At 34.9% G+C, this 24229-nt stretch overlaps 1 protein-coding gene across 1 annotated transcript in view; it reads left to right on the forward strand.

Annotated features, from left to right (window-relative positions):
• DARS1 (aspartyl-tRNA synthetase 1) overlaps positions 1-17703 on the forward strand; it is a 66060-nt gene extending 48357 nt beyond the window's left edge. Inside the window, exons 8-16 of the mRNA XM_044242563.1 lie at positions 1470-1581; positions 2663-2797; positions 5448-5595; positions 9359-9505; positions 10756-10798; positions 12330-12410; positions 13493-13604; positions 13805-13876; positions 17025-17703. Of these exons, the coding sequence (XP_044098498.1) occupies positions 1470-1581; positions 2663-2797; positions 5448-5595; positions 9359-9505; positions 10756-10798; positions 12330-12410; positions 13493-13604; positions 13805-13876; positions 17025-17116 (942 nt within the window). The 3' untranslated portion in view covers positions 17117-17703. The remainder of the gene's footprint in view (positions 1-1469; positions 1582-2662; positions 2798-5447; positions 5596-9358; positions 9506-10755; positions 10799-12329; positions 12411-13492; positions 13605-13804; positions 13877-17024) is intronic.
• Positions 17704-24229: the final 6526 nt, after the last annotated feature.

A 24229-nucleotide genomic window follows, 5' to 3' on the forward strand; every position in this document is an offset into this window, starting at 1 on the left:
CTTACTGCCAGGTGATACCTGTTTTAGACAAATTAGTAATTAAAAACACAACCATTAATATCACTATAAAATTATGAAAGAAACTATATGCACATTTTAGAATGCAGACCAGGTGGGTATTAGTAATTAATGCCTTAATCCTTTGAATTTGATCTGAGCACAAAATTAATAATAAAGAGGTAGTTGGCCCTGGTGATTTATTTAGTAATCTCATAGGTATTCTGTTTCCCTTTCTGGTTTGGTTGCAAGTGAAAGAGTTCAGTGGTTTCATCATTGTAGTAAAACCAATGTCATCTTAATGTTTGACCACATCTTCCTCCTTAAATACTCTACCTAAAGCTTAAATCCTTTGCACCTTAAAAGTTCTTTTCAACTTTTCTGCAATCGTATGGGTTTACCTTTTTTATACACTCATATGTCACCCCTGATTTTTTGCCTTTTTGTCCCTTTTCCTTTTCTGTTTTAATCTATAGTCTATAGGAAGAGCTATAACAATAATCAAAAGTCCTCTTGATACTGCCTAGAAACCTCAGAGTTTTCATAATTTGGGCCACAGTAGATAGACACCATACTCTTTTTGCCCGTGCTATTTATTCACACAAGTTATTGGTTGTGCCTGTAGAGTTTGGTACCAATGTATTTTTCTTTGGCATCTTTTTTTTTTTTTTTTTTTTAATTTAAATTCATTGCCACTGTTGAAAAGTGGGGATTTATCCATTGAATCTAGATGGCTTTTCTTAAAAAGTTGCAGGTGAATTGGCAATCCTGTAGCATGGCAACATTAGCTAGCACTCTAGAGGGACCATTATGTCCTCTGCTATGCCCTCCCTGCGCCACCCAGCAAGTATCATTCCATTTATGTTATTTGTCTGGTCCTTGTAAGCATTCACATTTTTTTAATCTTTATTTATTTATTGAGAGAGAGGGAGAGAGCTCACATGCACACACATACACACAAGCTGGGGGAGGGGTGACAAAAGGAGAGGGAGAGAATGTCAAGCAGACTCCCCACCGAGCACTGAGCTGGGAGCATGATGCAAGGCTTGATCTCATGATGCTGAGATCATGACCAGTGGAAATCAATAGTCTGACACTTAATAGGCTGAGCCCCTCAGATACCCCTAAGTATTCACATTTTTAACCCCTGCTTTGTACATTTTGGAAACTATTGTGTTCTTAAAATCTTTTAAGCATCTTAGTTTATATCTAAACTATTGTCTAATCTTTTATAGGCTCAGCAGAGTCGAGTTGGAGATGTCGGAGGTTTTAAAGAGTAAAATTGCCATTCTCCTATAATAGGAAAAATTCCAAGATATATCCTTATACTAATTGTCATATAACCTAACTTTTCTTTCATATAATGAACTGTTTTCTTTGTGAACCTTCCAGGCAGGTGGCCTGATTAGAAAATACTCCATCTCAGTTAATGTGACAAATTGATTTCATTAGATTTTATTATTGTCTTTTAGACATCAACAAGTCAGGCAGTCTTCCGTCTCCAGTCTGGCATCTGCCATCTTTTCCGTGAAACTTTAATTAACAAGGGTTTTGTGGAAATCCAAACTCCTAAAATTATCTCAGGTATGCTGTAAGACATTTCTCTTAATTTTTAAAAGTAAATTTGCTTTCTCCCAAATTGTTTAATATTTTTTAATTAACATATAATGTATTATTTGCCCCAGGGGTACAGGTCTGTGAATCATTAGGCTTACACATTTCACAGCACTCACCATAGCACATACCCTCCCCAGTGCCCTGGTTTATCCCAGCCACCCTATCTTACCCCCAACCCCCCAGCAACCCTCTGTTTTGTGAGTCTCTTATGGTTTGTCTCCCTCCCGCTCCCATCTTGTTTCATTTTTTCTTTCCCTACCCCCCAACAGCCCCCTGCACTGCCTCTCAATTTCCTCATTAATTTTTTTTAAATTTGAGAATCCCAACTGTCCCTTAAGGTTTATCCATGAGACTTTTTATTTTGAAGACTGTGCAGCACATATCACTGACATCAATAATACAGCATCTCCTTGTTTCAGAAGTCACTATGTGATAGTGATTATAAAATTAGGCAGTAACACATGAAGCAAAATTATTATTATGTAAGTTGCACCAGAAACTACTTTCATTATATAGATTTCTTTCTAAATTGCTATTGCAATTTTGTTTTGTATATACTGCATTGTAATATTACTAACTACAAGTAACAAGTGGGAAAATCTCATTAATTCTCATTCTCATATGAGAACCTTATTTTAATCATTTTATCCTTTTTGGAGTTGCTTAAATAACACTAAAAAATGTGTTACAAATGGCATTTAATTATAAATCAAGAATTGAACATTGCATTCTTGATACTTAGAAAGATCAATAATATCATTTCCTTTTTGAAAAAAAAGTTTATAACTCCAAAGTAGCTTTAATAGATTCGAAATTGATGCAGAAAAGGTGTGTATATATCTGATGATGTAAAGTGAAGGTACAGCCAAAGAAGTAAATCTGTCCTAAATATAAACAGTTTAAAATCAGGTATAAGGCATATATAGACTGTCGTTCTCTGAAAAAAAATTTTTTACATGAAATACTTAAAAGTATGAACTGTTTTTATTAGAAATTTGCATTGATAATCTTGCAGTTGGTTATAATAGCATAAATGTTTACATTTCAGCTGCCAGTGAAGGAGGAGCCAATGTATTTACTGTGTCATATTTTAAAAACAATGCGTATCTGGCACAGTCCCCACAGCTATACAAGCAAATGTGTATTTGTGCTGATTTTGAGAAGGTTTTCTGTATTGGACCAGGTAAGGTTTTGGTGGTTATGATTTTCTCGAAATTTTATTGATTGTACCATAGTTATGGTTTGGGGTTTTTTTTTTTTAAAGATTTTATTTATTTGTCAGAGAGAGAGTGGAAGAGAGAGCGAGCACAGGCAGACAGAATGGCAGGCAGAGGCAGAGAGAGAAGCAGGCTCCCTGCCGAGCAAGGAGCCCAATGTGGGACTCGATCCCAGGACCCTGGGACCATGACCTGAGCCAAAGGCAGCTGCTCAACCAACTGAGCCACCCAGGCGTCCCCGTAGTTACGGTTTTAAGAACACATTTTACATTCACACATTCTGGAAGCTTAAATCCTTTCATATGTTGGCTATATAAACACTTTTAGGTAAAAATGACAATGTGGTTGGGTAGACATTTCCTAAAATAAAAATTAAAAAAATGCATGCTCAGTAGGTAAGAAGTAGTTGAATATCATTTATGTGGATAGATTCTTTTTTTTTTTTAAAGATTTTATTTATTTATTTGACAGAGAGAGATCACAAGTAGGCAGAGAGGCAGGCAGAGAGAGAGGAGGAAGCAGGCTCCCTGCTGAGCAGAGAGCCCGATGTGGGACTCGATCCCAGGACCCTGAGATCATGACCTGAGCCGAAGGCAGCGGCTTAACCCACTGAGCCACCCAGGTGCCCCTATGTGGATAGATTCTTAAGCATTTTATATTCCTACAGAAGATTGCTGAAGAAAATGTTTACCTTGGGAATAACTCATTTTTTAAAAATGCATGCTTTGAATATGTATACCCTCTGAAATATACCTGAGTATATTATTTATTATTATTTTAGTATAATTAGAACAGAATTAGCTGGGGCACGTGGGTGGCTCAGTGGGTTAAAGCCTCTGCCTTTAGCTCAGGGTTCTGGGATCGGGCCCTGTATCGGGCTCTCTGTTCAGCAGGGAACCTGCTTCCCCCCCCCCGCCCCCGCCACCACCCAACTTTCTGCCTACTTGTGATCTGTCTGTCAAATAAATAAAATCTTAAAAAAAAAAAGAACAGACTTAGCTTCTGTTTGGACTTGCCTTTTAACTCTCCATGAACAGGAAAGAACAAGTAGTTGCAATCTTACAAATGATGTTTTTTGTTGTCCTTGATAGCCCCTTACTACTCTTATAAGTTTACAAATGTACCTCTGTGTACTTTGCTTCTAATTTTATTTTGAAGCTGCTTTGTTTTACTATTACTGTTTGTACTGTTCTTAGTATTGAGAATATGCTAAAGTCCATTAGAAATTAAAAATTAAGCATGGACACATAATCATGTGGTAAATTCTTTAATGAAACTGACTAAGCAAAAACTAGCTTTGCTTCATTCTGTAAAACTTACCAAGTTATTTTATATATGTAAACTTTTTGTAGCTGAAAAAGAATTAAATGCCTGCTGTTAGAGAAACTGAGGAGAGCATTAATTGGTTAATTTTCTGAATTTATTAACTAATTTGTTGAATGCCTACTGCATACATAGCCTTGTGCTAGATAACATGTACATAAAAGAAAAATCAGCCAGCACTTCTCAAATGTTAATGTGTGCTTGAATCACTTGAGGATCTTGTTGAAATGCAGATTCTGACCAGTAGGTCTGAAGGGAGGCTTGAGATTCTGCAGTTCTCACAAGCTCCCAGGTACTGCTGATGCTGCCAATTTGTAGACCATGTTTTGAGTGACAAGGTAATAAACATTGTCCCTTCTTCCAAGACAGAATAAGACATGCATATATATAGTAGTTGCAAGTAATAATCAACCGATTGTCACAGCAAATAATCAGATTGTGTTATTCAATCAGCAGATTGGTGTTAATTATGTAGTATAGATAGTGTAAAAAGAGGGAGAAGATGGAATTTGCTAGAGTTACCATAAACGCAAACTGAAGTGGGTTTAAGAACAGAGTAGGAGATACAGACTACAAAAAAAATGGCACTCTAGTCCGCAGAAACAGAATAACTGAAGATCATGTGAGAAGATAAAAGTAAGACTACATAGTGTTAAGAAGAAATGGAAAATAAAGGGTAAGATTAAATATGAAAGCATAAAGGCTTTAGATTTTTTGTCATTTTATATCTGTTGCAGTGCCATTTGGGAACCACTGATGATCAGTAGTTAATTAGTTAATTACTGAGCAAGGATGTGTTGTAGGAATCTTGATCTTAAAGTGATGTGAAAGATGGAGCAGAGCTAGAATCAGGAAGACTGGAAAAAGTGGAAAGTGCAGTAAGGACAGTAAGAGCTGGACAGAGGTAATGGCTGGAATATATATAATGTTACTTCACTGGTACAGATTTCATTTAGCTTAAGTTATAATAAAATTGAGAAGAACTCACTATATTGAACCTATTTTTAATTATTGAGAAGACACTTCAGGATCTTGCATTCCCGTAGGATTCTTCAAAGCCTTACTTATTAATACACATTTGTTACAGCTTTAACTGCGGCTGTAGGAGTTGGCAATGAGCTTGCTGTCCCAAGAAAATGCTGAAATATATGGCTTATCAAGTCTTTCAAGAACCCTATAATAAAGAAAATAATACCATTTGAGTACTAGTAAATAAAATTTTGTACTTAAGTCCCAATTTTTCCAAAACTTTAAAGCACCATTTAGTATTTGTTTCTTTTAATAATGTTACAGTATTCAGAGCTGAAGACTCAAATACCCACAGACATCTAACTGAATTTGTTGGTTTGGACATTGAAATGGCTTTTAATTACCATTACCATGAAGTTGTGGAAGAAATTGCTGACACCTTAGTACAAATATTCAAAGGACTCCAAAAAAGGTAAAAACAAATAATATATATCCCTAGATGGACTTAATGTCTAATCAGTTTGGGTTCTTCAAAATAATTCTTGAATTGAAACATGTAAAACTAAGTTTATATTGAACATACATATATGTATGGGATAGAGGACTTGCCACTTAGATGATCAATAGTTAATTAGTGAAAAAATGAACACCAAAAATAGTACTTCTGGATCCAAATCAGTTGGGACTTCAGCTAGTTAACCTTATTTTGGTGGGGAGGTTTACCAGATTGTGAACCAACCGAACTATCTATATTTTTTTCCTTTATGTTACATCCTGAATGTCTGAAAGAAATAGAGCCTATGTTACTTTTATAGCAGTTTATTATTAAACTGGTAGTGGTAATAATGTGGTGATAAGAATTTTTCAGAAAATTATTAGACATGTTCAGGATGTGCAGAAAATTGAATTATGTAAAATGTTCACGTTAGGTACAACCTCTAAACTGGCAAATAGTTTCTCCCTTAAAGGTCTTTGAAAGTTGTTTACTTGTGATGATGCTTAACACAGAGAAAATAGGAAAAGAAAATGGAAGAAGATAAGTAGGATCAAGAGAGTCTTTTTTTCCTTTCCCCATACTTGAGACAGTACTTAAATATTAAATAAGCTGTAGTAGATTTGTCTAGCACTTTGATAACTGACAGAGGGCTATATTTGAAATTTTTATTTAAAGACCACTGATTTAACTCTTAAATTGTTGATGTATTTGGATATGCTTCAGTGATACTTAAAAAGAGTTCAGAAATACTGTGAATCTTATTTACTGCATTGCAAGTCTAATGAGTAATTTCAAGGAAATTAATCTTTGATCTTACAAAGATCTTATAGCATAAGGACTGATATTTTCCAAGCATTCTCTGCATTGCATTGGTACATTGATGACTAGCTAATTGTAGACAGCCTTTTTTTAAACTTTTGTTCTCTGAAACATTTCAGTACCATTTATTTTAAGCAACTTTCATTCAGATAGTCTATAGAACAACTAATGTTTCCTTATAAAATCAAATACCCTTTGAAACTACAGTGAAGGAGCAGAGCTTTTCTCATTTTCTTTTCACATTTATAATTCAAAAAAGTTTCTAAAGCCCATTTATTTTGCGTATTGATATCTTCTCTCTATATTGGGATATGAAATTTCTAATTTGGTTTTTATAATAACAGATCAAGCATTAATTGGACTCTTGGGATTAATCAAATCTTTGTTTACAAATTAGAGATTCAAACACCATCATCACTGGACTTTTTCAAGTAGATTTAAGGTGGCAACCTAGAAATAAAAACCTTCTTTTTTTTTTTAAGATTTTATTTATTTGACAAAGAGATCACAAGTATGCAGATGGGGGGTGGGAAGCAGACTCCCTGCCAAGCAGAGAGCCTGATGTGGGGCTGGATCCCAGGACCCTGAGATCATGACCTAAGCTGAAGGCAGAGGCCTAACCTACTGTGCCACCCAGGTGCCCCAAAAACCTTCTTTTTATATTCTATAAGTCATTTAGGAATTTTAAGTTTCTCTCAGTTGTAAGTTGGGTTATCTGGCGTGTGTCATGATACCTCTGAAGTTTTTCCTTAGTACTTATCTCTCATAGAAGAATAATAGACAGATGTATTTTAAAATATTGACAGACATGATTAGATTACTATCCAAAGCAAAGAAAGGCAATTTAGAAATCAGTTATTGGGATCTTCTTTTTTTTTTTTTTTTAAGGATTTTTTTTTTTTTTAAGATTTTATGTATTTATTTGACAGAGAGAAATCACAAGTGGATGGAGAGGCAGGCAGAGAGAGAAAGAGGGAAGCAGGCTCCCTGCTGAGCAGAGAACCCGATGCGGGACTCCATCCCAGGACCCTGAGATCATGACCTGAGCCGAAGGCAGCGGCTTAACCCACTGAGCCACCCAGGCGCCCCAGTTATTGGGATCTTCTTAATGCTTCTTACATCAAGATTTGAATAAACCAATGGCTAAGCTTTATTGCTCCCATGAAAGTGTTTAAGACTAATCAGGAAATTATAATGTTTTAATTTCTACTGTTTTCATGGAATATAAACATACCTTTTCAATTCTATTAAGTAAAATTTCAAGACACTTTATACAAAAAAGAGACTAGCCTAATGAACCCCAGGTACTCCTCACCCACTTTGAACCATTGTTCACTTTGAACAAACCACTTCAAAACCACTTTCAAAACCATTTTGAACTCATGGCCAATTTTGTTGACACATTTCTGCCACCCCCTGTTATTCTGAAGCAGATCCCAGCTATCATTTCATCCATAAATGGCAAAAGTAATTCTTTTTAAATATTACTAAAAAAATAATCTTCCACAATTCAATACAGTAAACATGTATCATGTGCCTGCTGTTTGAAGGCTAGACACTGTACTATAGTGGTTATTAAAATGGGAGATTGGCACTCACAGGCTTAGAATATAATGGGAGGGGCGCCTGGGTGGCTCAGTGGGTTAAGCCTCTGCCTTCAGCTCAGGTCATGATCTCAGGGTCCTGGGATCGAGGCCCACATCGGGCTCTCTGCTCGGCAGGGGGCCTGCTTCTCCCTTCTCTCTGCCTGCCTCTCTGTCTACTTGTGATCTCTCTCTCTCTGTCAAATAAATAAATAAAAATTAAAAAAATTTTTTAAAGAATATAATGGGAATGGGGGAAAAGAAAACATATTCATTAATTTGGTCTACATTGAGGATAACAAGTGTTAAAGGACTAAAAAGTTCTTTTTAATACTTCTTCAAATGGGTATTTTACATTATACATTACTAACAGTGTTAGCTGATAGGAGTTACAAAGTTTTTAATACTTTAATGACACTGTGGTGACAAAACAAGAGGAGACTAAGAAATGTGTTAAATACTTTGAGCATTTAAATTTCATTTCTAATGTAAATAATTTCTTGATAACACTTTTTCCTAGTGCATACACTGATTCAAAGAATGATTTTATGTGACATGGATAGGTACTCAATGCCTACCAGATATTTTTTCTTAGCTGTTTCTACTACTACGGAAGAGCCTGAAAGTCTCTAAGGGGATTTTTGTATTGAGGCTGATTTTACACAAAACAACTCTCTCTAAAAGCATTTCCTTTTAGGGGCACCTGGGTTGCTCAGTTTGTTAAGCATCCAGCTTTTGATTTTGGGTCTGGTCATAATCTCAGGGTTGTGAGGTTGAGCCCTGCATCGGGCTCGGCAGTGAGCACGGAGCTTGCTTAAGATCCTCCTTCTCTCTTTCCCTCTGCTCCTCCTCCCTCTAAAAACTTAAATAAATATTAAATAAAATAAAAGCATTTCCTTTTGAGTTACTTCTGAATTTCAAAATTGTTTTCAGGAGAACACATAGAACTAATAGAATGTAAAGTAGACTCTTGGGTCCATGGTAGCCCCATTAGAGAATGGGTTCCCCAGACACCTAGGAGGGTCTGTGGGGCTGAGTGGCTCAGCTGAAAAAGGCACTTGGTTGATCATGGAGCTGCTGCCACTCCTGAAGCTAACTCAGATTGCCCTTTCCTCATCACTGCACAGGAATATAGTGATCCTATGAAATGTTAAAATTGTTATTTCTTTGTTTGAAAAAAAAGGATATCAACTTGTAGAAGAGTAAAGCTATCTGCTCATTACTTCACTTGTATTAGTAAAATTTTTCTTAAAAATTGTTTATATATTGCCACAGTGACCTCCTGTGGGGAAAACACGACACTTTTTTTTTTTTTAACTCTATCATTGTACAAATAGGTTTCAAACTGAAATTCAGACAGTGAATAAACAATTCCCATGTGAACCATTCAAATTTTTGGAACCAACTTTAAGACTCGAGTACTGTGAAGCATTGGCTATGCTTAGGGAAGCTGGAATCGAAATGGGAGATGAAGAAGATCTGAGGTTTGACTTTGTGATTTTTTAAACTTTAGTAATTAGATTTAAGGTATGAATGAATGAGTATATTAATGAATGATGATTTTTTTCCACCCAGATGATAAGCTTCAGTTTCATTAACTTTGGTATATGATGCTGTTTTGTTTAATGTGTGGTCTGAAATAAAATTCTATGTTTAATGTGGTTTGCCTGAGCTTTGATAATTTTGTCTATAAACACCATTTTTTACCCTATCACACCCCCATATTTGTAACACTCTAAAGAATATATAGGGACTTTGGCCTGTGATTTTTATCATCTAGTATGTTACCTCTCTTTCTAAATCAGTGGTGTTTGAGAGGGTGGAAAGCAGTCTTAATCCATTCCCACACAGGATTGGGTCATAAAATTGATGTCTCCAAAGTTATAAAAATATCTGTTCTTTATTTGTTATATAGTATTATGTTATCTAAAGTCAGATCATAAAAATAACTTATAATTTTGAATAAACTATGTGGTTTAATAAACTACTATCTACGGTACTTATATTTTTCTCCAAGGTTCTTAAAATATTTAACATTTTAAAATATTTAAGTACTTGCAATAATTTATATGGAAATAAGATTGAAAGGAGTGGTTATTGTCTTTCTTAAGGCTCTTTTTAAGCATATTTTGTTCAAAACCCTTATTTTTGTTTAACAGAAACATACATTTATGGTTTTAAGCATCTCCTTCATTGTTAGATTACATTTTTAAGGCAAACTATACATTCTATAATTATTTTAAGCTGAACAGTATTTTCTAAAGTATTTTGGCAGTTGTTCTTACCTAAGATAAAAGCTAAAGTAACAGCCTCTCCGCCCTAAAAACACTATTACATTTTAAAGACTTGGAAATACTGATTTTTATTTTATAAACCTTTGATAAGTAGTAACAAAAGGAGAGACCATCTTGAAGTAGAGCTGCTTAATGGCAAAAATAGCCTATTTGCTATAGTGAACTTTATATATAATTGTAGGAGATTATATCATTTGTGTTATTTCTGAATCTATGAATTGCTACATCTGTTTATTATTTAAGTGTTTTTGAGCAGCACCTACTAAATGTTGTCACTGTACTTGCCTTTTATAAAAGGAGGATAGACAACAATGTATTGGCCAAATGTTTACCCTTTGAGAACCTCAAATGAGAGGGGCCTTATTCACTTAAAACTTCTTAAGTTGCTATATGATCTTAAAACACCTAATTTCATGAGGGTTTTTATTTTTATTTTTCAGTACACCAAATGAAAAACTGTTGGGTCGTTTGGTAAAGGAAAAGGTAGGACTCTTATGCATGCTGGATTTCTTTTTCTAAATCTGAAACATATTCTGGTACTAAAGAACAGTTACAGGAGGAACAGTCTTCCTGAATAAAAAAATGCAGGGAAGACTTTTTTTTTAATTCTTGGAAAAATAAAGAATGTTCAGACCGGTTTTGCTCAGTCAGTTTGATTAGCTTAGTATCTTTTTTTTGCACTGAGTTGTACTAAAGTCCCTCTAGAAGTGATACCTGGCGGCGCCTGGGTGGCTCAGCCCTTAGGCGTCTGCCTTTGGCTCTGGTCATCTTCCCAGGGTCCTGGGATCCAGCCCGACATCGGGCTCCCTGCTCTCCCACTCCGCTTGCTTGTGTTCCCTCTTTCGCTGTCTCTCTATCAAAAATAAATAAAATCTTTTAAAAACATAAATAAATAAAAAATTAAAGTGGTATCTGTACCAGACTGTCAGATTAGTCCGAAACAATCTCAAGATGATTTGAAATTTTTTAGAAATGGCCTTCCCTGAGTACCCCCTGAGAACTCATGGGACTTGAAAGTGAATGGGTTTCTTTTTGCCCTCTTTTTTGAAAGCTGCTTTCCTGTCTCATTTTCTAAAACTCCAAAAAATATAAAAGTTGAATTTAGTGTGGTCTTCCAGGAAATTAGAGATGTGTAAATGAAAACAGTCCTTGAGCTCCTCCTAATGGCTGCACTTAAAATTGACTGGGGAGCTAATGTATTTCTGAAACTGCAGTGCAGAGTTTATACCTTTAAAATGCTGTTTCAGCAGAGCAGAGTCCAGTTTGTCATCTCTGTTGACATTCCCTTTGTGCTTGAGTTTTAGCAAAAATGTTTAACATCAAAACAGTTGAAATTTGATTGGTTTCTTTGTCATTAAATCAGCATCATATAGTAACTATTCTTTGTAAAAAAAATGTCATAATTTCATGTAAATGTTATTTATCTCAGATACAGTTCTCATATGAAGAAAACTACCAAATTTCTTTTAGGTGCCTGCATGAAAATTTAAGTTACTGGGAAAATAATCAAGGTTTTGGGAAAGATGAATATTGGAAAAGGTGTCAATTTTTCCTAAAATAATTTATAGATCTAATGTAGTTTTTATGAAACCCAAGGAGATTTAGGATAATTTAACAGAAAGTTAACAAACTGCATCTGAAAGAGTAAATGAATTAGATTAGCAAAGAAAAAAAACGAAATTCAAAGTTTATTGCAGCATAGTTGTCAGTTGGGAAGAAATTGGAAAGAGATTACGTGTCCAGAATAAAAAGAAGAAAACAAATATTTGAAGTATGATTGAATTGTCAGTAGCTCCCACGGTTTAAGTATTAGAGAAATTTATAACGTGATGGCAAAATACTATAGGATACAGATGTTACTTGAAAGAAGCAGAGTACTTATTGTATATACCATGTAATTACAGTAATTTTGAAGAACAAACTTATTTTTGAAAGGACAGTTAGTTAATTGTCAAAATGTTAGCTTTCTTTTAACTTTTGTAAAAATTTTTAAAAATTTAATCTTTTTTTATAGTATGATACAGACTTTTATATTCTTGATAAATATCCATTGGCTGTCAGACCTTTCTATACCATGCCTGACCCAAGAAATCCTGTAAGTAAATTTATTTTAAATATTTTGTTTTGGGGAAGAAGGAAAACTTTATCGTGACTATGTTAGATTGTACCATGGGAATGGTTTTCATCAGTAACTTGTGATTTTAATGGGACATCATTGTACGTATTACTACTAGTTTCTGTCAATTCAGGTAAAAATGATACTGTGAAATGTGAGTGTTCTAAAAAAACTAGTGTCAAAACCTACATTAAAAATCATTTTCAAGGGTCATTTTTTGAAGATTTATGAAGAAGAAATGCCATATAAATAATAAATATAGACTTTAACACGTCATATTATCATTGACTTTGAACTAAGAAACAACATTATGACCTGGGAGTTCATCTAATTTGTGTTTTGTGGCCTTTTACTGTTTTTCCATTACAGTGGTTTCCAAACTTCAGTGTGCATCAGAATCACTTGGGATGCTTTTTAAAACACAGATGACTGGGCCCCATTACCAGACTTTCTGATTAGCTGGTCTTGGGGGAGCTTGATAATTTATATTTCTAATAAGTTCTGGGTAATACTGAGGCTACTGATCCAGGAATCATACTTTGAGAACCATTGGTTTATCCAAAGACAGGAAAAATAACTTTAAAATCTTATATGAGAATAGGTTAAGCTATGGTAAATTGATGTTCTATTTACTTTTGTTTAAAAAAATTTTTTTTAATTAAAAAGACTAACACCTGTTGATAATTTGAGGTTCCAAAAATGACCCAAAATCATATCACACCTAAAAACATTTCAGATGATAAAGTGAAATGAGAATCAGCACTACTTCTTGCAAGTTTAGATATGGTACTCTGATTTGTTATCAGAAGATGTAGGAGAAGGAGAGCATAAAATATGATAGAGGGAAGAAGTTGTTATTGAGCTCTCACTAGTTTAACCTTGTTTTAGAGAAACAGTTGTGTTCATTGGAGCAGATTGCATCATTAATTGTAGGAAAAAAATGGACTTGTTCTTTGTGCAGAAGAATTTGTTGTTGTTTTTTTTTCTCATATGAGTAATGGAAATAGAATGACAGTCACTTCAAGAGTGGCCTTTTCTTGTGTGTTTGGTTTTTCTTGAAGAAACAGTCCAATTCTTACGATATGTTCATGAGAGGAGAAGAAATACTCTCAGGAGCTCAAAGAATACATGATCCTCAGCTGCTAACAGAACGAGCCTTACATCATGGAATTGGTAAATAAAAACACATTTGGGAGAGTAATGTATGTTGTAAAAACAAATAAAAACATATTTGGGAAAGTAATGTATATTGTGAAAGCAATTTTAAACCTTTTAAAGACTTCTCAGAAACATCATTTGTTTTAATCTTTATAAATTACTGAGTAAAATGATACATTGTGTTTGGTTTTTGAGTTTGTTTTTGTTTTTTCTAGATTTGGAGAAAATTAAGGCATACATTGATTCCTTCCGCTTTGGAGCCCCTCCCCATGCTGGCGGAGGCATTGGTAATATTATTTTAATATTATGACAATATATTTCCAATCCAGATTTCATTTGGCAAAGTGTTCATTCAGTTCTAACTAAATTTCTTCATTAGATTCCAAAAACTAAGTTTTGTATATTGTTACTGCTTAGAAATAAGTCCATGCTAAGTATAGTACAAATTCGAATTATAACAAATATTTAGTGAGTTGTAGCTAAATGAAAATTTGATTTCAAAGGACCAAAATGAAGAGCTAATTTGTGTGTTCTAAAACATTGTAATACATTTCTAGCCATTTTTTCCCCTAAAGAGTTTAGAAGCAAAATATCTTACAAATTAACTATCCTGTTTTCTCTCTGCATCCATGAGTTCATTCTGATTAGCCCAAATTAAAGCTTTCCCTCAGGTTAGCTCAGATTGCTGCTAAATTTTTTGTTGCAATGTAACATTTTATTGACTTTCAGGACTACTTCTAGAATATATATATAAGATACCACCCTGTGATTGAAAAAGGGTAAGGAGTGCCTTGCTGGCTCAGTCAGTGCAGCATGCAGCTCTTGACCTCAGGTTGAGTTCAAGTCCCATAATAGGTATAGAGATTACTTTAAAAAATAAATCTTTTAAAAAATAAATAATAAAAGGGTAAATGTTTAGTTCAATTTCTGTCAGAGTCTCTTAAAAGAATTCTGGAGGCGCCTGGGTGGCTCATTGGGTTAAGCCTCTGCCTTTGGTTCGGGTCATGATCTCAGGGTCCTGGGATCGAGCCCCGCATCGGGCTTTCTGCTCAACAGGGAGCCTGCTTCCCCCTCTCTTCTCTGCCTGCCACTCTGCCTACTTGTAACCTCTGTCAAATAAAATATTTTTAAAAAAAATAAAATAATTCTGAATTTATAGTTTTAAAATATTTGTCTGTTGTTTGAGGGAGTAGTTGGTGAATAGTTAATAAACTTTAAAATTTATCAAATTAAAAGAGTATGGAAGAATATGTATTTACCTCTCTTTAGGAAACTATTGTTTCTAGTTTTTTTTAAACTTTGCAAAAATAATCTTTGCATATGCAAAAATACACACTTTTAAAATATATTTTTACACAAATTATAGCATACTCTACTATATAAATCATTCAGTACCTTGCATTTGTCACTTACTATATTTTTTATCTTGTTCCTTATCAATTATTAAAGACGTTTTCGGTTTGTTTGGTTTTTTTAACACTTTATAAAATCGATCCATTGAACTGGTGTACCATAATCTTGTTAACCAGCTTACTGATGGACATGTGGATTGTTTTGTTATTACAAACAGTGCTACTTTGGATATATAGTTTATAATTTTTTTTTAATTTATTTATTTATTTTTAAAGATTTTATTTATTTATTTGACAGAGAGAGATCACAAGTAGGCAGAGAGGCAGGCAGAGAGAGAGAGGAGGAAGCAGGCTCCCTGCTGAGCAGAGAGCCCGATGTGGGACTCGATCCCAGGACCCTGAGATCATGACCTGAGCCGAAGGCAGCGGCTTAACCCACTGAGCCACCCAGGCGCCCTATAGTTTATAATTTTTAATGGGAGAGTCACAACTATTTTTCTCTTAAAGTATTCTTTAATGTACATTTTATATATTTTGTAAATTTTTGTGAAGACATTTGAATGGTTATCAAATACCACTCGTGTTTTGGTAATTAATGATTGAAGAGAAGATGGGATATGGTCTTTTTATTTTAAGATTAGTATTAGGTTACTGTAATACAAGGTTCAAATATGTGCATGTTTTTTGGTAAGGAATAGCAATAAAATGTTAATTCTCTTATTTATATTTCTGTTTTAGAAGTTAAATACATTCCTTTAAAATTCAGTCATTGCTATATAAAAATATTCTTTGACCTTGCCTTTTTTCTGTAATACATGTCTTATACAACTTAGGTAAAAGAGATAAATTGAACACACAAAGTTTCATTTGCTAGTTCTGCTCTGTTTCTTAGGTGACACTTGGTCTTAATTCTTACCAGTAATACGATATTTAAGTCACATGTCAAAATCAATCTCTTTTCCACTTAGAACATTTACAATAATGTATCCTAGAGTCTTTTATACTAGGAACCACCATGTTACATATCTATTGAATTACAGTAAATTTCTGTTATTTCTATTAGTAAACTTCCTTGAACAGGTTTATGGCTCTCATATTAATGGCCTAGACTACATAATTAAGATTCTGGCCCTATTCAAAGACATATAGGTGTATGTATTTATGTATTTATTAATCCCCACCCCCCTTAAGAGAGAGCTTGAGGGGAGGGAGAGAGGAAGAGAGAGAATCTTAAGCAGGCTCCATGCCCAGCACCTGAGCCAGATGTGAGGCTTGATTTCACAACGCTGAGATCACAATCTGAGCCGACATCAAAAGTTGGACATTTAACCTACTGAGCCACCCAGACACCCCACATATAGCTTATGAATTTTTTTTAAGGTTTTATTTATTTATTTGACAGAGATCATAAGTGGGCAGAGGCAGGCAGAGAGAGAGGGAGGCAGGCTCCCTGCTGAGCAGAGAGCCTGATGTGGGGCTCGATCCCAGGACTCTGGGATCATGACCTGAGCCAAAGACAGAGGCTTTAACCCACTGAGCCACCCAGGCGCCCCATCCCACATATAGACTTCTAAAATGGCTTTTTTGTGTTTGTTTAAATTTTAAGTTTGGGACAGTTACAAGATTTTTGTAGTTCAGAGAATCCAGACAACCTAAGGATACCTCACTTAGTCCTTTCCACATATAGCATCATTTCTATTTTTGTTTCTGAATCAGATCCAAAACAGTCTATTTTATTTTATTTTATTTATGTTATCTTATCTTATAGGGGGAGTCTACATAGGTGTACAAGGGTGGGATGGGGGAGCAAAAGGAGAGGGAGAAAAATCCTAAGCAGGCTCCATGCCCAGCCCAGAGCCTGATGCAGAGTTGGATCCTACAACCCTGAGATCATGACCTGAGCAGAAATCAAGAATCTGATGCTCAATCAACTAAGCCACTGAGGTGTTCCAAAACAGTTCGTCTTAAATAAACTCAAAATAATGAAAGTATTTTATTGATCAGTGATACTTTGTTGGTAATTTCAATGTAGACCCTGAAAGGTTTTCAGAAAAGGAATTAATGATTATTTTGTTTCCCCCAGGGTTGGAACGAGTGACGATGCTTTTTTTGGGACTGCACAATGTTCGTCAGACCTCAATGTTCCCCCGTGATCCCAAACGACTCACTCCTTAAAGAAAGCCGTGCTTTTTTTATTCTTTCCAGTAACCTGCTATTGATCAGGCTATCCCTGATTTTAAGTAGCTACTTGAAACATGCAGTGGAGTAAATGTCTTAAACAAAGTGCCACAATTACTTCAGATTAATTCACTTAGGTTACTTTAAAAGAGAAGATTTTTATAACTTTGGACATGCTTCAGTAGGAAATGGTTGAACATTTTAATTAAAAATTCATATGGTTATGTTAAAAATTCAAATTGTATTACTACAATAAATTAACAATTTTAAACAGTTCAGATTGTGTAAGGTTTTTTTCTTTTCTATATTATAGTGGCTATGATATTAATGTCTTAAATCTTGAATATTTGAGCTTATTTTTTTAAATTCTGACATTGAAATAAGGACAATTTTAGGGAAGTATCTGAGATTTTAATGAATGTGTAACTGGCATATCTTGGAAAGTTAGGCAGAAAGTATCAGTTCTTTAGATTTGTGCCCAGAAATCATGTAAAGCAGGTGGGAATACTGGTTAGAAGATATTCAATGTAATGCTATATTAAATTGTAAATTCTAACTTGAATTTCAATAAAATTTTAAAGCTAGTCATCATTGTCTTTGTATAACTTCATTGCAGTCTGATTTTGTAACTGGTTTTTGGCATTTATAATTTGGGAAAAGAAAAAGTACACAACTAGTTTATCTAAATGCCTAAAAACAAATGAAAGCTGATATAGTCATAATATGTATTCATATCAAGCTATAAGTTCAAATGGATATAAGAGGATAGAAATTCTTAAAACTGAAAGCTTGGGTTGCTTAATAGTTTATTTCACATAGATTTAAAAATATTGCAGAATTTTGTTTGATTTTTAACTAGTACTAATACTTAGTGAATGTCACTGAAATGCACTCTCATTTTCTCTACCAAAAAGAAACTTTTGTGTGAGAATTACAATCAGGAACACTTTCTCTCTATACTTGATGCTACTGGTAATTTTTTTTTTTTTTTAAAGACTTTATTTATTTATTTGACAGAGATCACAGTTTGGCAGAGAGGAGGAAGCAGGCTCCCTGCTGAGCAGAGAACCCAACACAGGTCTCCATTCCAGGACCCTGGGATCATGACCTGAGCCAAAGGCAGAGGCTTAACCCACTGAGCCACCCAGGCGCCCCGCTACTGGTAATTTTATATCTTTCCTTCATATCCTGCAAACTACCTGGAGTATAGTAAGCACTCCAAAACTCTTTAATAAATTTAAGCTACACCAAGAATAAGTAGACTACTAACCATCTTTTTCTGTATTAATTGCCAGGCCCTAAAATAAAATAGCCTAAAGCTGTTCTCAGATTCATAGAAACATAGCTTCTTTCAAAATAAAGCCTGTAAAGTCTTAGAATTATATGATTTTTTTTTTTTTTTAATTTTGTTTGTTTGACAGGGAAAAGAGAACCAGAGAGCACAAGCATGGGCAGGAGGAGGAGGTGGTGCGGATGTGGAGCTGGCAATTGCAGAAGGGAGAAGCAGACTCCCCACCAAGCAGGGAGCCCAGCGTGGGACTTGATCCCAGGACTCTGGGATCATGACCTGAGTCAAAGACCTACACTTAATGAATTGATCCACCAGACACCCCTGATCATGATCTTTTTTATCTAAATTTTTTATTAGGAAGTGTTCCAAACATGCCAGCCAGATTAGATCATGATGAAAAGGTCATCCCTGAACTTGCCACCAAGCTATATCAAATCTTTTTTTTTTTTTAAAGATTTTATTTATTTTACTTGACACATAGAGATCACAAGCAGGCAGAGAGGCAGGCAGAGAGAGAGGGAGGAGGAAGCAGTCTCCCCGCTGAGCAGAGAGCCCGATGCGGGGCTCGATCCCAGGACCCCGGGACCACGACCCGAGCCGAAGGCAGAAGCCTCAACCCACTGAGCCACCCAGGCGCCCCGCTATATCAAATCTTAACATGGTCATATTTGCTTTCAAGTACTTTATTTTCTTTTTTTAGGCGAAAAGATATTGTGGAAACAAAGTAGCCTTTGTACCCACTCTGATCCTATTCTTTCCTACCTTAGTCATGACTGTTATATGAATTCAGTGTTTTTTTTTTATTTTTTCATGTTCTTACATTTTAACTAAATACTTACCTTTCTATTAATATTACCTAGTATTGTTTGCAGATTTATTTGCTATTATTCTGGGATTTTGATTGGCATCAAAAAGTCCAGTGAGGGGTGCCTGGGTGGCTCAGTGGGTTGGGCCGCTGCCTTCAGCTCAGGTCATGATCTCAGGGTCCTGGGATCGAGTCCCGCATCGGGCTCTCTGCTCAGCGGGGAGCCTGCTTCTCTCTCTCTCTCTCTGCCTGCCTCTCCATCTACTTGTGATTTCTCTCTGTCAAATAAATAAATAAAATCTTTAAAAAAAAAAAAAAGTCCAGTGAATGAACATTGTATAGTCTTCCAGTGAATGAACATTGTATAACCCTTCATTTTTTGTATTTTTTTAATTATTAAATATATTGGTACTCTTTACTATCTTTGAAAATTGTTCTTTGATTTTTAATTTATGCTGGAGTACCTTACTACTTTTTTTCTATTGGGAATGGTATATTTTTTCCAAAATTTTAATTGTGTGTTACTAAGGCATAAGAAAACTACCAGTTACCAGTTTTTAATACGTTTTTTTGTGTGTGCAGCGACATACCTGAATCTATATTTGTATTGACTGTCTTGTATTTTCAAAGTAGACAGATATGAAGAAGGGTGGCACAGGAATAGAAGGTATATATTCTGTGGCTCTACTGCCTAGATTCACGTCCTGATTTTGCTGTTCACTAGCTGTATAACTTTGGGTAATTTGCTTATACTCAACTTTCCTCATTTGCATAATCCTATCTCATGGGTCTGTTATGGGTTTTAAGATACCTAAAACCCTTATAACAGTGCTTGGTACCTAATGTCTGGCAGATAAGGAGTTTCATCTCTTCTGTCTAATTCTTACACTTACTTATTACATTAGTTATGCCCTCAAGTAGAAGGTTGAGTAAAAGCAGTGATGGGGCCATGCTTTTCTTGGTTGTTACTTAATTTAAATACTTGTAAAGTCTCAAGATTAAGTGTGATATTTTCTGTAGATTTTTAATAGATGTCTTTTGTCAGGTTAGTGAAGATTCCACTTGCTAAGAGTTTCTGTTATAAATGTTGAATTTGTCAAATACTTTTTCTGTATTTGCAGTTTTTTTCTTTTAGTTTGAATATGGTAGATTACAGTAATAGAAATTCCTGGTATTTTTTAGAACAAGTAGTATTTGATGACTACATGCTACTTTATGTATATATGTACTACTGAATTCAACATGCTAATATATACACAAAAATTCACTTACCTTAAATATGTTATTTTTATTAATTTGGGTAATTTTATACAGTGAAGTAAGCTGTACCATAATCAAACTGCAGAACATTTCATTGCCATAGCAAGTTCCATAATACATCTTTCTAGTCAGTCTCCACCTCTGGCAACTAAAGATCTACTTTAATTACAATTGTTTTGCCTTTTCTAGAATTCCATGTAAATGGAGCAATATAATAGTCTTTTGTGATTGATTTCTTTCTTTAAGCATTATGTTTCTGAGATACATCCATGTTACATCTTCTAATAGTTTTTGGTTTTGTTTTGGAGAAGGGGAGAAGAGGAGAGAATCTTAAGCAGGCTCCACACCCAGTGTGCAGCAAAAAGTCAGGGCTCAATCTTAGGACCCTGAGATCATGACCTAAGCTGAAATCAAGAGTCTGACGCTCAACCGACTGAGTCACCCAGGTGCCCCAATATGTTTCTTTATATTGATCAATAGTGTTCCATAGAATAGATATGCCATAATTTACTTACCCATTCAGTTGATAGACATGTAAGTGGTATCCAGATTTTAATATATAATAAATAATGCCCCTATGAACATTGGAAGTCTGTGTGGACATGTTTTTTTTTTCTTTTTTTGTACATACTTAGGAGTGAAATTTCTGAGTAATACAGGAAGTGTAGGTTTAATTTTGTAAAATACTACCAGTCTGTTTTCCAAAGTAGCTGTGCCATTTTGCATTTCTACTAGCAGGGAATGAAAACTTAAGTGGCTCCACATTATCACCAACACTTAGAAGTATCAGGCTTTTTAATTTTAGCTGTTATAGTTATTGTATAGTGGTATCTTATTGTGGCTCTAATTTGCATTTCCCTACTGGTTAATGATGTTAAGCATCTTTTCATGTGCTTATTGCCCGTTTGTTTTATTGGGTTGACTTTCTTCTACTTGAGTTATAAGAACTCTATATATTCTAAATATGAGTCCTCTGACAGATCAGATATATGTTTGGCAGCTAGTTTCTTCCAGTCTGTGGCTTGCCTTTTTTTTCTTAACTACCTTTCAGAGAGCAAAAGTTTTTAATTTTATGGTTGTGCTTGTAATCTGTTTAAGAAATCTCTGCCTCAGGGAGAGAAGGCTCTGCCTTCTGCTCAAGTCATGATCCCAGGGTCCTGGGTTCAAGCCCAGGCTCTCTGCTAAGCAGGGAGCCTGCTTCCCCTCTCTCTCTCTGCCTGCCTCTCTGCCTACTTGTGATCTGTCTGTCTGTCAAATAAATAAATAAAATCTTTAAAAAATTGGCCTCAGCCAATGTCACAAGTGTTTTATGTTTTCTTCTATCATTTTAGTAATTTGAGCTCTTACATTTAGGTCTATGATCCATTTTGAGTTAATTTTTGTATATGGTATTTGTCAGGGTCAAGTTTCTTCCCCCACTCCAACCCCCCATACTGATGTTTAGTTAATTCAGCACTGTTTATTGAGAAGACTGTCCTTTCCCTGTAGAATGACCTTATCACCTTTGTAGAAAAGAGTTGACCCTATAGGTGTGGGTCTATTTCTAAACTCTGTTCTATTCCATTCTTGCACAACTACTATAGTGTCTTACTTTTTATAGTTTTAAGTAAACCTTGAATCAGGGAGTTTAAGTCCTCCAGTCTTGTTCCTCTTTTTCAGGATTAACTATTCTAAGTCCTGTGACTTTTCATTTAAATTTTTCTATCATGTCAATTTCTTTTCAAAAAGCCTGCTAAGATTTTGATTTGGATTGTATTGATTCTATAGATCAATTTGAGGGGAATTGCTATCTTACCAGTTTGAGTCTTCTAATCTATGAATATGAAATATCATCCCATTTATTTTTAGGTCTTCAATTTCCCCTTGCAGCTTTTATTGTAGTTTTTGGTGTTCCATGTACTAGTTCATCACATACCTGTAAATCTAACCGTGTGTTTCTGGAAAAGATGTATATTCTGTCCTTGTTGAGTATACTGATAGAAATGAATGGTGGTGTTCAGAATGTCCATCTTTGCTGGGTTTTTTTGTCTAGTCCCATCCATTGCAGAAATTGAACAGAAGATTTTGGAATTTTCTGTTTCTCTTTTTAATTATGTAAAATTTTGATTTGAGCATTTAGAAGCTCTTTGTATCTGTTATTAGGCATATAATACAATTACAATTTTTATATATTTCTGATGAATTTACCCTTTTAGCTGACAAAATGTCACTTTACAACTGTGGTATTCTGTTTTATCTGATCTTATCGCTGTTAACATCTTCTTGTGCTTTTTTTTTTTTTTTTAAGATTTTATTTTATGTATTTATTTATTTATTTGACAGGGAGATAACAAGAGAGGGAACACAAGCAAGGAGACTGGGAGAAGGAGAAGCAGGCTTCCCACTTAGCAGGGAGCATAGTGTGGGCCTCAACCTCAGTACCCTGGGATCATGACCTGAGCCAAAGGCAGACACTCAATGACTGAGCCACCCAGGCGCCCCGTGCTTATTGTTTGCACAGATCTTTCCTTATCATTTACCTTCAGCCCACCTGTATTTGTGTTTAGTGGGTTTCTTACAGACAGCATATAGTTGGGTCTTGTTTACACATTCTGACAATCTCTACATTTTTTAATAAAGTTTTTTTTTTTTTAAGATTTTATTTATTTATTTGACAGACAGAGATCACAAGTAGGCAGAGAGGCAGGCAGAGAGAGGGGGGGAAGCAGGCTTCCTGCTGAGCAGAGAGCCCAATGCAGGGCTTGATCCCACGACCCCAGAATCATGACCCAAGTCGAAGGTGAGGCTTTAACGGCCCATGACAATCTCTATATTTTAATTGGAAAGTTTGTCTGAAAAGATTTAATGTAGTTGTTTATATGGTTAGATTTGTATCTACCATTTAATGTTTCCTACTTGCCTCCTCTGTTTTTGTTCCTGTTTTTCCTGCCTTTTTTTTAATGACTTTAAATATTTTTTTAGTATTTTACTTTCCTATTGGTATTTTAATTGAACTTCTTTGTATTGTTTTTTAGTGGTTGCTCTAGAGACTATAATGTACATTCTTAACTTTTATAGTCCACTTAATATTTACTAATTTTATATTTAAGGATTTTATGTCTCTGTTTATAGCCATTGTTTTCTTTTCTATATTTTTTCTCCAGTTTGGATATCTATGGCATATCAGCCTCTGATTTTTGAAAAGGTTTGTTTGAGGGGGCGCCTGGATGGCTCCATCAGTTAAGCATCTGACTCTTGATTTTGGCTCAGGTCATGATCTCCAGGTCATGAGGTCAAGCCCTGTGTTGGGCACTGCACTCACTGTGGAGTCTGTTTGACATTCTTTTTCCCTATCTTTCTACCCCTCCCCCTGCTCTGCTCTCTCTAAATAAATAAGTAAATACACAAATAAAATCTTTAAAAAAAAAAAAAAAGGTTTATTTGAGATAGAAAGTTTTATATTTAATGGGATAAGTTTCACTGTATTCTCCTAGGGTTTTAAAATATTTTAACTTCATCTTCTTGTATCTTTTTTCCTCTTTCTTTAATCTATAACGTCTTATTAGACATTTGTCTATTTTTTTAAATCTCTTCACCTAATATCTTCAGCTTTTGATCCTATCAATCCTCTCTGGGCTTTTGTTGTTGTTGTTCATTAATTTCGGCTCTTCTGTCATTTCCCTCTGCTTTCTTTAAGGTTTTTTTCCCCCCTAGTTTGCTAAGTTTAAACTTTCTGTTTTTATATTCTGTAGTTAATATATTGACTTATTTTTGT

This window comes from Neovison vison, chromosome 3, assembly GCF_020171115.1.
Source record: "Neovison vison isolate M4711 chromosome 3, ASM_NN_V1, whole genome shotgun sequence".
NCBI classification, from domain to species: Eukaryota; Metazoa; Chordata; class Mammalia; order Carnivora; family Mustelidae; genus Neogale; species Neogale vison.